The 14,105-nt window shown below is 43.3% G+C and overlaps 1 protein-coding gene across 1 annotated transcript; it reads left to right on the top strand.

Moving 5' to 3' along the window:
• Positions 1-3,347: 3,347 nt before the first annotated feature.
• Positions 3,348-5,631, top strand: LOC137381179 (probable G-protein coupled receptor 139). Its single transcript, XM_068053560.1, has 2 exons — positions 3,348-3,360; positions 4,721-5,631. Exons 1-2 carry the CDS (start codon positions 3,348-3,350, stop codon positions 5,629-5,631), a joined length of 924 nt encoding a protein of 307 aa, XP_067909661.1.
• Positions 5,632-14,105: the final 8,474 nt, after the last annotated feature.

Here is a 14,105-nt window from a genome sequence, read left to right as displayed (position 1 = left end):
AATTTATTGGAATTCTTTGAAGGAGTAAAATGTGTTGTGGATAAAGGGGAGCCGATTACGTACTGTACTTTGAATTTCAGAAGGAATTTGACAAGGTGCCTCATAAAAGGTTATTGCACAAGGTAGGAGGTCATGGTGAAGGGGGTAACATATTAGTAAGGATGGAAGGTTGACTGGCTTGCAGAAAACGGAGAGTATGCATAAATGGGCCCTTTTCTGATTTACAGGATGTGATGAATGGAGTCCTGCAGCGATCTGTGCTCGGGCCTTACAGTTTTACAATTTGCATCAATGACTTAGATGAGGGGAGCAATAGCATTTGGCTAAGTTTGCCGATGACACAAAGATAGGTAGGAATGTATGTTGTGAAGAGGACATATGGAGGTTGCAGACCGATATCGATGGATTGAGTAAATGGCCAAAAATATGTCAGATGAAGTATAATGTGGGAATTTGCGAAGCTGTTCACTTTGGAAAGAAGAATAAAAATGCAGAGCATTACTGAAACGGAGAACAATTGCATCATTCCGAAGTGCACAGCGATCTAAGTGTTCTGGTGTAGGAGACACAAAAAGTTAGTCTACAGCAGGCAATAAAGAAGGTTAATGGAATTCTATTCTTCTTTACAAAAGGAATTTAAAATGAAAACAAGAATGTTATTCTACAGTTATACATGGCATTGGTGAGACCACATGTCGATTATTGTGTGCAGTTTTGGTCTCCTTATTTCAGGAAGCATGCAAATGCATGGTTCAGAGGAGGTTTCCTAGATTGATACCGGGAATTTGCGGGTTGTCTTATGAAGAAAGTCTGCACAGACTGGGCTTGTTTTCACTGGAGAATAGAAGAGGGACAGGAGACTTGATTTAAGTTTATAAGATCCTGAGCTGTCTAGGTGGATTTGGAGAGGATATTTCCTCTTGTGGGTGAGTCAGAACTAGGGGGCACTGTTTCAAAATTAGGGGTCGCCCTTTTGGGGACAAAGACGAGGAGAGTAATGTTTTTTGCTCTCAGGCAGATGTGCGACTTTAGAACTCTCTGCGTCAGAATATGGTGGAGGCGGGTTCATTGACTATGTTTAAGGAGAAGGTAGAACAGATTATTGTTAGGCAAGGGATTCAAACGTTATCAGGGGGAGATGGGAGTGTGAAATTCGAAACACAAACAGATCTGCCATGATCTTGCTGGCTGTTGGAGCAGGGCTCAGGGGTCGAATAGCTTACTTCTGCTGCCTATTCTGAAGTTTGTATGTTCGTGTCTATGTAACTTCTCTTAGATTTGAAAGATATATAGACCTCTGTCTTGCATATTCACAATGACTGAATATCGACAACAGTCAGTGGTAGACAATTTCAAAGATTCTCAAACTTCTGAGTGAATAAATGTATCCTCATCTCAGTGCGACATTTTGGCCCCCTTATTCTGAAACTATGGCCCCTATTTCTAGAGTTTCCGCTCAGGGGAATTAACCTCTCATCTACTATTTCAAACCCTCTCAGAATCTTACATATTTCAGTCAGTTCATTTGTCATTCTTCTGAACTCTAGAGAATATAAGACCATTCGAATCAAGCTGTCCTCAGTCAACAATCCTCTGAACCCAGTAATGTATCTCGTGAAGCATCTTGTTGCATCCCCCCAAGTCAATACTATCCTTCATCAGGTACAAATAAAGTAATCATTATTCCTGTGGCGGTCTTATCCTAAATGTGCACAATTGCAGCATTTGAATGCCCATTGTGCAAGTTTATTAATCTATTCAGGTATTCTGTCGCCCTCTTCCTCTGTATTGTGCTTGCAATGTGTATTTTATTGTCTCTTTTGAACTGGTGCTTCTACATCCTGAGGCCCTGTCAATTAAGTGATTTGTGAATTACACTGGTTCCACCGTCAGTGCTTGTTGAATATCCCTTATCGAATGATTCAATCTAGGTAAAGACCTTGAAGCTCTACTCGCTGTTTTCTGTATTTGTAGCCATCTACCTCTCCATTCTACTGTTCATCTCCTAGTTCCACCGGTTTTGAGATTACTGATGATTGGTTCACCGTCTCTTTGATTACTTTATCAAATCTCTCCCCACTTTATTTATGCCTTGAAATTTTGATTTTAATTTAGTCATTATTGCTTGAGAGTTTAGTTCCTCCCCTCAGAGATCTCTCTTCCTTGTTTAGTCTCTGAATCCTCATTCATTAGTTCATTCTGCCCGAGTGTCCCACAACACACGAGACTTCCTTCCTTCTGTGCTCACATCTACGCTCCAGAAATCCATTTAAAGTCTGTCCATGGCAGTCTGCCCCTGTCTGATCCAAAGCCCAGTAAATCCAAGCTATCCTTAAAATCACAGCGGATGACATCTTGTCTGACAGACACCATGAGAAATTTGCTCCGCAGTTTTCCGTCCAACGTCTCCTCCTGGTACATTCTGAGGGCCCAATTTCGAATTGATTCATTTTGTTCTGGTCAATAGCCATCCTCACTGGAACCTCACTGTTTCTCACCATCTCCGGTCTGGGAATTAAAACCAGAGCAAGATCATGATCCTGATCACTGTGCATGGACACTGTTGTAAATTGTAGATGTGTGAACCACGGATCTAACATTGGGATATTCCACACTTACTTGGTGTCGCTATGGGATCCTGTATGGGCCCTGGCTGTGATGCCTTTCTGTAGAAGATATGGATAATTCTTTCCTTCAATACTACACAGGTCGCCTTCTTTGCTTGTTTTTCTTTTTGTTTTTTTCCTCTGATGACTATGCTGTTCAATTTCTATTTTAGCGTGAATTGGTAAATTTGATCAACTTTGCTTCAAATTTCTATCCCTCTTTCATCTTCGCATGGTCCGTCTCTGACATTTACCTTCCCTTCCTCAATTTTCCTAACTCTATTTCAGGAACTGGCTGCCCACCAACATCTGCTACGATCCCACCAACTGCCACAGCTATCTTGATTATACTTATTCACACACTTTTTGCATAGGCTCTGTTCCACTCTCCTAGTTTTCAGTTTCACCACCTCCATTTCTTCTTTTCTAGCGATACTACCTTCGACATCAGTGCTTTTGAAATGTCTTCGTTGTTCCTCAGCAGATGATTTCCCGCCATTGAATTTAACAGGGCCCTCAAACGTGTCCACTTCATTTCCCGCCTTATTGTTTTGACTCTTCCCTTCACTGTTAGAACAACAATAAGGTTTTGCTTGCCCTCAGCATCTAGGTCACCAACCTCCATATTCTAGCAACAACCTTCTGACAGTTTTCAATATCTTCCTAACTTTTTTTTCCAGATATGCAGCTGTTTCAGTATTTTGCGTTTGCACCAATAACTTGGCCTGGATATTGACAGGGATGAATGGCATAGGTACGGAGCGGAGCACGAGTTTCATAACTCCATAGGCAGCCTCTTTTATTATTGACATTATACCCTCCCTGAAGTCCAGGGAACCGGGTTCGATTCTGGGTACTGCCTGTGTGGAGTTTGCAAGTTCTCCCTGTGTCTGCGTGGGTTTTCTCCGGGTGCTTCGGTTTCCTCCCACAAGCCAAAAAGACTTGCAGGTTGGTAGGTAAATTGGCCGTTATAAATTGTCACTAGTACAGGTAGGTGGTAGGGAAATATCGGGACAGATGGGGATGTTTGGTAGGAATATGAGATTAGTGTCGGATTAGTATAAATGGGTGGTTGATGGTCGGCACAGACTCGGTGGGCCGAAGGGATTGTTTCAGTGCTGTATCTCTAATCTCATCTAATCTAATCTAAATCAACCTGATTGACAAGCTTGGTTTCTAAAAAACACGCTGAAGGAACCTGCTTCTCTGAACAGGCTGTGCATTCTGAAGCTGGGTGAGGAGTTCTGAGGCGGTGGGTGGTCCCATCAGGGGATGTCCGACCGAGATGTGGTAGGGTCGAATCCCCGGGGTGGTGAGGTCCGATCTGTGCGGATGTAGTCGAATCTCGGGGAATGGTGGGCTCTGTCCACGGGGAAAGTGGGTTGTGATCCGAGGGTAGGTGATCCGATCCCAGGCGTGGGGGGGCGGGGGGGAGGGGGGTGCAGTTCCGATTCCAATCCCGAGTGTCTTTGTATGTATCGTGGGGTATTGGTGGGTAACGCTGCTGGTCAAAGTTAACCCTGAAAAACAGATTATATCAGAGACTTCCATCCTCAGTGAAACATTTAATGTCCCAACCCCCGTCCTGGGAACAGCTGGCTGCTCATCCCCTGTTCCGACTCCCATAAACACGGAAGGGGTGGATCATTGGAAACACACCCTTTGCCTTTGCTCCATGACCTTCTTGTCAGCTATACTCTGTGACCCTCTGTCCTATCAACACATTCCCTTTTGTTCTAATTTGCCCCACCCCTGCTTCATTTGCTTAAAACCTATTACATTTTTATCCTTTGCTAGTTCTGATGAAAGGTCACTGCCCTGAAACGTTAATTCAGTTTCTCTCTCTGCAGATGCTGTCGGACCTGCTGAGTATTTCCAATATTTCAGTTTGCATTTCAGATTTCCAGCATCTGCAGTATTTTACTTTTATGTTTAGTGGGTGGATAAAAGTTTGGTTGGAGTTGGAGTTGAGGTTTGTGTTTTTAATTTTAACCTATGACCAGTCCACAACCCACCTGTTTGAGTTGATAAATTCCTGCCTGTAATGTCTGGGTCAGACATGCAGAATGCTTGATCAGTAATTTCCCGTCTCTTACCCTTTATCTTCCTTAAAGTTAATTTAGTGGCGATTGTGATCCTGTCGCAGGGGAAGTGTGGACTCTCCTCCTGCACGACTCGCTACCTGGTTGCCATGGCGATGGGGGATCTACTGGTCATTATAACTGGCGTCATACTATTCAAGATCAGTTATTATTACTTCCCTGGATCTTTCCTGGAAATCGCCGCTGTGTGCAGCGTTATTGCGGTCCTGAAACGTTCAGCCTCAGACTGTTCCGTCTGGTTCACCGTCACTTTCACCTTTGATCGATTTGTGGCAATTTGTTGCCAGAAGCTGAAAACAAAATATTGCACGAAACAAACTGCAGCTATGGTGCTACTAACAACTTGCATTCTGCTGTGTTTGGAAAACATCCCTTACTACTTTGTATATAAACCTGCTAAAATAATTGACAATATAGCGTGGTTGTGTTATCCAAGTCAAAGCTATCGTACTGATCCTGGATGGGTGGGATTTGGTCAGTTTGATATGGTTTTAACCCCATTGCTCCCATTCACTTTAATTTTGCTCCTCAATGCTCTGACTGTCAGGCACATTTTAGTGGCTAGTCGAGTCCGTAAGGGGCTGAAGGGGCAGAACAAGGGAGAGAAATGCAGTGACCCAGAGATGGAGAGCAGAAGGAAGTCTGCGATTTTACTCTTCACCATATCAGGAAGCTACATACTTCTGTGTTTGCTGTATGTTATACAATTCCTATATTTTCTCATAGCAGGAAAAGATCCCAGGGATTACAAAGATTCAGAATATATCTTCCTAGAAGTCGCATGGATGTTGTTGAATTTAAGTTGCTGCACAAACACATTTATTTATGGGGCAACTCAGTCCAAATTCAGGGAACAGTTCAAGAGAGCCGTGAAATATCCAATTACAACATTTATTCAATTAATGAATAGACAAAACATCTGAGTGCAGCGCAGACGCGGGTCCCACTGTTTCCAAGCCATGAATTTAGTATTTATCCCGTATGGGCAAGAGGTGACCACCAGGCTGCAGAAGCTGAAATACCACTGGCAGATTGGGGAAGTGTGGGCAGGGGAAGGGGGCGGGGGCACACAGTGGAAACTGCAGCGGTGCCGGTCAGCAAGATTTGACCAACAGCTGGATGCCCTGAAATACACTGACGGTGGTGGGGGTGGGTTAGCACAGGCCAAAAAACAGTGGGGCAAATAATAAGGAGTAAATGACAGCTGGATGACCGAGAAATGTACTGGCCCATTGGTGGGGGAGTCTTGCACTGTGGAAAAAGCATGCAACCGGTGACCTTTGGAGCATAGGGAAGAAAGAGGGCAATGGAGAGCCAGAGTGCTCCCTGCAATACAGGAGAGAAACAGAAGACACAATTTCTCCTCCATCTCCATTGGTTCAATTCTCAGCTCCTCACATCTGATCAAAAATAAATAAACTTATTTTTCAAACAAATGCGAACATGTTGTGGATGATAGAAATCGTCTCGTGTCAGTTGTTTATTACTTGTTTTATTTTTGTAGACACATACTGATTCGGTCTCCCTTCCAACCACACCCCACCGCCCCAAATCTGGTCATTGCTGTCTGTCCCTCTGTCTCTCCCTCTCTCAAAGTGTGACAGTGCGGTCAGGGGTTTTGTGTCTAGACAAATCTAACCGAGGGGCCTGGGCAGAGACATGACCCGGAGTGAGGATGTGGGGCTGAGCTCAGCATTGGAACTGAGAGCTTGGCAGCGGCTCAGATGCATGGGAAGACTATCTTCCCGGCTCCTATGTTAGCTGATATGGTTAATAGTTCCCTCTCTTGATCTGTTCCTGTCACCTTCAAATCATCTGGCATCACTCTCTCTGCTCTGAAAAAAAACGACGATTAGCCCCACTGCCCTGGAAAACGTGCCTGCTCCTTCCCCAACCTCCTTTTCCTCTCTAAACTCTGTGACCGTGTGGTCACTTTTCAAATCCGTGCCCTTCTTTCATGTAACACCATGTTGCAACTCCCGAAATCAGGTTTCCACGCCTGCCACTGTACCAAAATACACTGCAGCCATAAAACGTGCTTTATAAATGTCCATCCCTAAGTTCTTGTGAGTTTGCACACACACTAATAGGATACTGAGTGGGGAAAAGTAAACTGGTTGTGTTACAGTGCATAAAAATAAAAAAGTATTACCGTCTGTGAAGTTTACAATTCGGTTGGCTTCAGGCTGAATTCAGTGGTACTGAGGATTTTAGTTTGAAGATCGAGATAATTGGTTCAATAATTCTTTGGAGATAGTTACAGCTCTTTTACAACCATAAAGGCACACCGCTATATTTCCTGGAGAAAAAAAAAGACTGGACCGTGATAATAGTGAAGCGGATGATTTCCTCCAACGGGGTTTCTGATTGTAGCTGGACTATGCAAAGATGGTCAGTCAACAAGAAGAACTTGAATGCTTTCAATCTGGAATGGAGACAAAGAGCATGAGAGAGAGATAGAGAGAGGAACCCCCACTTACGGTCTGCTCATGTCAGAGTCCGGTTGCTTCTCCAATGCTGCAGAGAAGAAAAACAGCTTAAAACCACAGATGACGAGGACCTTTTCACATGAAAGTCAGTCAGTGATTCAAACGTAGCAGTGAGCAATATTTCTCTGCCTGCTGAAAAGAACAGGTATTTGGTCTGCCTCCTCACAAACTTGTTTAATGTAGGTTACAAAGTAGCAGAGTTGGTGATCATCTTAATCTGCCAGCAGTTTTAATATTATTCCAAAAAGTATAAATCCAAGTCTACAGTCAATGGACTAAAGTAAATCACCAATGAACAAAACACATTGGCGTAACACCACTCTACCATGTGAAATAAAATGTGAGAACAAGAACATTTCACTACGTGACCACACACTACACACACACTCATCAGTCTCACTGTCATAGCCATTCTCTTTTTTTTCATAGCTGGCATGTTTCCATGCTGAGCTAAAGCCTAGATAAAGCATCAGCTTTCACATTTTTTGTCTCGGCAAGGAGGATAATCTTTAGGTTGTAAGGTTACAGAAGCAGACACCAATGGGAAAAAAACATGCATTCTGGGTTTTGATTTTTTTTTATACAGGTCAAAGGATTGTGGTCAGTATGAGCTACGTTCTCTCGATATCCATTTTGGATGTATACCTCAACTTTCTAAGCGCCAGAAACAGTCTCAGGGCGTCCTTCTCCACAGTAGAATATCGACTTTAATTTTTGTTTCCTTTTTTGAGGGAAGGTACGCAACTGGTATCTAAATGCCTAACTGACAGCACCTACCCCTAGATAGCTAGTATCCCATGCCAGTTTAAATGGTGTGTTAAAGTCTGCAGCTGCCAGCACGGTTCATTGGTTAAGATGGCTTTTAGTCTCTTAAAAGCAGTTCAGCATCTCCCTGGCCACACTAGGTTTGCTTCTTTCTGTTGTAAGTGCGTCAGTGGGGCGGCTATAGTGCTGAAATTTGGCACAACAAACGGTAAAACCCACTGACACTTAAAATGGCAATATTTCCCGTTTGGTCGTTGGGGTAGAAAAATCTACCAGCGCCTGTACCTTTCCTGCTCCAGGCAGCACTCGCACTTGACCCACAATATGTCCCAGGTAGGTTACTTGTCGTTTAGAAAACTCGCTCTTTGCAAGTTTTACCACGAGGTCAGCCGACCATAACCTTCAGAAGAGGGTTTCTAACTGATCTCAGTGGTCCCCCAGGTGTCACTGTACACGAAGTCATCATCCAGGCGCACTGCACAGTTGGTTTGGCCAGCCACTACCTGGATCATCAGCCTTTGGAAGGTGTTTGAGACATTCACTAATCCAAAGCTCATCACCCGGCACTCGAAAACGCCATCTGGGATGACAAAGGCTGATATCACTTTAATCTCGGGTGGTTAAGAGAACCTGACAGTACCCTACTTGGTTATGTAGGTGGTATTTTCTGCTCTACCGAAACAGTCTTCCAGGCGGGGAATTCGGTAGGAATCAGCTCTACTCACTGGATTAATCTTTCTGTAATCAAAACAGAGCCTTGCTGCACCATCAGGTTTTGGTAGCAGCACAACTGGGGAACTCGAACAGTTCTGACCGAACTCAGTCAGGTTGTACTCCAGCAGAAACTAAATTTCTTCCCGAAACCGGGTCAGTTTCCTGGGATCCAGGTGAAAGGTAATACTGAACATAAATTGATTTCTGCTTAGAGCTCTGTTACGGACAAAAAAAAAACAATTGGACTGAATACTTGTTCATTCGTGCACAAAATAGCAAATATGATATACTGTGCTCCAAAACTCATCCAGTCTGACCTCTGGGTAGACATAGACGAGTCTTTGGGGTCTTTTAGAACAGTCCTTTTCAGGCTGTTTTGAGAACTAATTTCGCAGGCTCTCTTCAAAAACAGGAGACGAGATGAGCTGACACAGTGGACTTCTCAGGGCCTTTTAGAGAGGCGGTGGAAAACTAAGCAGGGTTGTGGTCTTCTCTCCCTCCCTGGGAAATCGCTTCTCTGCATGGAAATTCTCCTCCTTTATTCTGCAGACTTTTTTAGGGATGGCAATACATCGATGAATAGGTTTTAAAACATGGTTCTTACTCGATGTATCATGATATTCACAATATTATTGATGTTAAGTGCAGCACATTATAAAAGCGAATTGATCGTGATGAAATAAGTTTCAGATTTAACCTTACATATTTCAAACCCAACAAAATTGTTACAATTGGAAATAATTAATAAGATACATTTGAAGTGTGATAAAGCAATGTATCTAATGTCATTTAGATATTTGAAGTAATGCTGGCGTTTATATCTGGTTTATTAGATAAGGAAATATGATTCTTAATTTGTTGTTTCTTGAAGTAATTTAACGTACACAGCAAGCTGCCTATCGTCATACATCGACTGGCCAAATTCCCTTTGTACCAAAGAAAAAGATAAAGGTTCATTTCATTACAAGGGAGGCTGTGAATTCTTACTTAGGATAAGCACCTGCCTGAGAAATAGCACTGTCTCAGTCAGGAGAACAGTCATTCTGCCAGTTAGAAACAGAGTTGTCGTTAGGTTTATATGCTTGCCAACGTCAGTCGCTGCAACTGAGATCTGTAAATGTCAGGGCAGAATACAATCAAACCAAAGGAGAACAATGCATAATCAAAGACACATTTTAATGAATTACATCGTGTCAACATATGTGAATTGTCACGTAGAAGGGGTAAGGGAGGAATGATATAAAAATGGATATTTGAAAGGTTGATTTGGAATGTGATTAATGCCTGGGCAATCTGTAGACCGAGTTCGGAAATGTAATGTGTTAGAGCTTTCCAGCTGTAACTGTCAAGGACTTGGTTGTAGTTGCTGCTGTAAGTGTCTGCTTAATTGTTGCATGGTTATCACACGTGTGACATCAAGCATTCAAAGTTGCAATCCCTTTTGAGTTGGTCGATCAACATACAATAACTCACACATTTACTCTCCTTGAACAATGGGTTGCATTTTACAGCCCGGTCATCACCACCTGACCTCGGGAGTCTTGTCGGTGGGGAGAGGGCGGAAAATGCCTCTGGCAGAGGCCGACCATGGACCTCAAAGTTGGGAAGGCGCAGCCTAATATTACCACTGAGGTGATGCTTCGTCGCGGTTCTGCCGCCGCTCGGGAACGGTAGCAAAATTGACATATTTAACTTAACAAATTGATCACTTACCCGCTCCCGCCATCCATCCCAGAGCGGCATTGGTGGCAGTGACCAGCACTCCCATGCTTTTGGATCCCCGTTCAGGGATGCGAGGTGTAACACTGGTGGGAAGGATTTGCAGGTACATTTTCAGTGCGATGGGTGGAGCGTGGGGTTAAATTTATTTGCTTGGTATTGGGGATGCTGGCAAGAGGAAAAAATTATGAACATTTCGGGCGTATTTTGGAGGGCAGAGGGCAATTGATTGCATGGTTATTGGGGGTGGGAGAAGGGCAAATTAAACGTTTGTAAGTTTTTTGTTACCTCTTTCTTTAAATATTTAAATTAAATGGAAGGGCTCAAAGTCCTTTAAAAATGGTATCAGCGCCTGCTTAAAGGCTGTTGACGCCAGTGCCGTGATATACCACTTGTCGCCTCCACGTCATTGGTGCGGTGGTCCAACCCAGCCATTAAAGCGAGCCGCCGCGTTTAATATTGTGATTTCGGCAGAAGACATGTAAAATGCAGCCCAATATCCCTTAATCTAATTTAATACCCATTCATGTGGTCCCTTGTTAAAAGCTTTTCTATCGTCTATCTACACTACATCCAGTGCATTTCCCCGTGCACCATGTCCATTATTTCCACAAAGAATTTGGTGAAGTTAGTCAATGATGATAATTCCTTTTGAAGCATGTGTAGTTGCTATTAGGACTGCGGTGGCCACAGCGCACTGTCAATTCTGTCCCATCACACTTCATGTCGCAGCATATTATAAAACTTTCACACCCAAACCGGAAAACAGCCAAATTATACAATCTAGTAACCCCCAGAATACAACAGACCAAACAAGGAATCTTTAGGCAACAACAAATTGACTTTTTATTAAAAACTATATCTTGAATGCTATGAAGATAAAACCACATCTCAAGACCTTATAAGTTCTTATTTTAAACTAATTGCCCCATTCACACGCATGCATTCAAAAATTACAGTAGTTAACCGTTTTTTTTTAAACTGGTGCTTTTAAAATTAGCTGTCTCTTAAGAGTAAATAAAATAAGTCAGTCTTTGTGGATTATGTTCCTGGTGGATGAGGCATGCTTATGTGGAAATAGTCATAGGCCACTTTAAGTCTTCACGTGGATTTGATGCAGTAGTCGATTCTTATTTCGCATTCAACTATTTGGCTGCAGTAGGCATCAACAGTTCCTTCAGAAATACAAACGGTTCATTGAAAAAAAATGTTTCTCTTATTTCTTTAGGGAATTAGCAGGGCCTGTAGGGCATTGTAGACTGTATGCTGAGACAAAATAAACAGTTCGTTTTTCTTCAGTCCGCCTTGCTGGTGAGTTTGCTTCAAAGCGGTTTTTGCCAGTTGCACACACTGCCAAGTGGAAACATTACCGTATGACCTCTCCTTCCCCTGCTGTTGCCCAGGGCAATAAAATGCAGATGCTGGGGCACTGTGCCTTATAACTTCAAGAACTTTATTTTCTTTTAAAGATGCACTGTTTTAAAAGAGTATTAAACACAGACACTGTTTTTAATCGGAGGAGAGCAATAATTCCAATTCCATGACAACCCGGCCCTTAGCAAAATGAAACGCTATTCCCGAAATGTGTTTGATTACAATGCAAAACAAGATAGAAACTGGAAAAAGCACTGATTTTTTTTGCATTCACGCACCATTCACTCTCCTTATCATGTACAGCATTTTCTTTGTCCCATCGCCATCCATATACGTTAACATGGTTAAATTCGTGACAAAGCGTCGGCAATAACAGTGTTTTCCCCGAAATATGTACAATTTTTAAAATGACAAGTCTCCAACAATAAACTACATCCAAACATTTGACTTTTTTTTGCAAAGGTTGTCTCATTCAGCTCATTGCAACCTTCCAAACATAATCTCCCAGAGTTTTCCTTCCAAGTGTTCTTATTGTCCATCACCTCAGCTCGGTGAACTGCACAGGTAGGATCACTGGTCACTGCTGTGTTCACTAATCTCTGAAAAGTTTCTGGACTATCCAGTAACCTGTGCACATCACTTGATACTGAAGAAATAAACCCGTCCAGTGTAACAAAAACTGACGTTTCCTTATCTTAGGGTGTCAAAGGAATTTGACAATATCCTTTCAACACCTTTGTCTTGGGAAGATACAATGGTGCTGGCCAACCCACCAGGTGTATGCATCAAGACGACCGTCGAATTGCAGCTGCTCTCACTAGGCTCAACTAAGCTGCCTTCCAGCATCATTGGATCTCTGCTTTTACTTGGGCCTATCTGTATGGACCTAAGCAGCAACGATTACGTTTTAAAGGAATGGTTCCCAGACACCAACATCATGTGTCGGGCTAAGCTTGTATATCCCGACTTATCCCTAAAAACTCCGAATAAATGTTGTGAAAATCCCGGATTGGTCTTCACGTAGGTTTGCCTCTAAATGCGAAAACAAGCTGTCCAAATTTACTAGTCATTCTGTATTCGCTAATCTGATATTTGGAAATTCAATCTGTGGATAGTCTGGGTCTCCGTATGCCTCATCATCACTATTCTTTTCCTTCTCATCACTCCCGATTACCTGACATACCTGCACTTGCCCATCTGCCTCTCTGTGAAAGTATTGCTTTAACATATTGTTGTGGCACAACCTGTTCTTCTTTCAGCGATCAGAGGTGTCAATCGAGTAATCTATCTTACCCATACTTCTGATCAGTCTCTATGGGCCACTGAACCGTGCTTTTAATGGTTCTCCGTGTAATGGTTAACTTGCTACTACGATTTTTATAGTATTTATCCTCAGAGAAATGGCCTCTGGAATTCTAGAAGCCATATCCATGATGGCAAGTATGTATTGATGGCCCGATTTTGTTTTTGGCAAGGTTTCTACCCAGGTAAGCCAATATCCTGCTAGACGATACCTCAATCACTGGTATGGGAACTAGTGGTGCTTGTTTTATTGTAAATTGTGGGTTTTGTTAACCATTTAACATGTCCTCCGAAATTGTCTCATATCCTTTGTAAGATCTGGCCAGTAATAATCGTGTTTTTGGGATCCTTAAGGGGGAGGGGGAGCACCCCCAAGTCGTGGTCCACATCGGCACCAACGACATAGGAAGGAAGAGAGATGGGGATTTAAGGCAGAAATTCAGGGAGCCAGGGTGGAAGCTTAGAGCGAGAACAACCAGGGTTGTTATCTCTTGGTTGTTGCCCGTGCCACGTTCCAGCGAAGAGAGGAATAGGGAGAGAGAGGAGTTGAACACGTGGCTGCAGGGATGGTGTAGGAGGGAGGGTTTTGGTTTCCTGGATAATTGGGGCTCTTTCTGGGGTAGGTGGGACCTCTACAAACAGGATGGTCTTCACCTGAACCAGAGGGGTACCAATATCCTGGGGGGGAGATTTGTTAGTGCTCTTCGGGGTGGGGGGGGGGGGTTTAAACTAAATCAGCAGGGGAATGGGAACCTAAATTGTAGTTCCAGTGTACAGGCTGTTGAGTGTAGTGAGGTAGGGGATAAGGTTACAGGGACGCAAGAGGGCACTGGCAAGCAAGAAGTTGGTTTAAAGTGTGTCTACTTCAACGGCAGGAGCATCCGGAATAAGGTGGGTGAGCTTGCAGCATGGGTTGGTACCTGGGATCCTGATGTTGTGGCCATTTCAGAGACATGGGTAGAGCAGGGCCAGGAATGGATGTTGCAGGTTCCGGGATTTAGATGTTTCAGTAAGAACAGAGAAGAGGGTAAAAG

This window comes from Heterodontus francisci, chromosome 21 (genome assembly GCF_036365525.1).
Source record: "Heterodontus francisci isolate sHetFra1 chromosome 21, sHetFra1.hap1, whole genome shotgun sequence".
In the NCBI taxonomy this organism is placed as follows: domain Eukaryota; kingdom Metazoa; phylum Chordata; class Chondrichthyes; order Heterodontiformes; family Heterodontidae; genus Heterodontus; species Heterodontus francisci.
The sequence above is the reverse complement of the archived record's forward strand: the minus strand, read 5'-3'. Positions and strand labels throughout refer to the sequence as shown.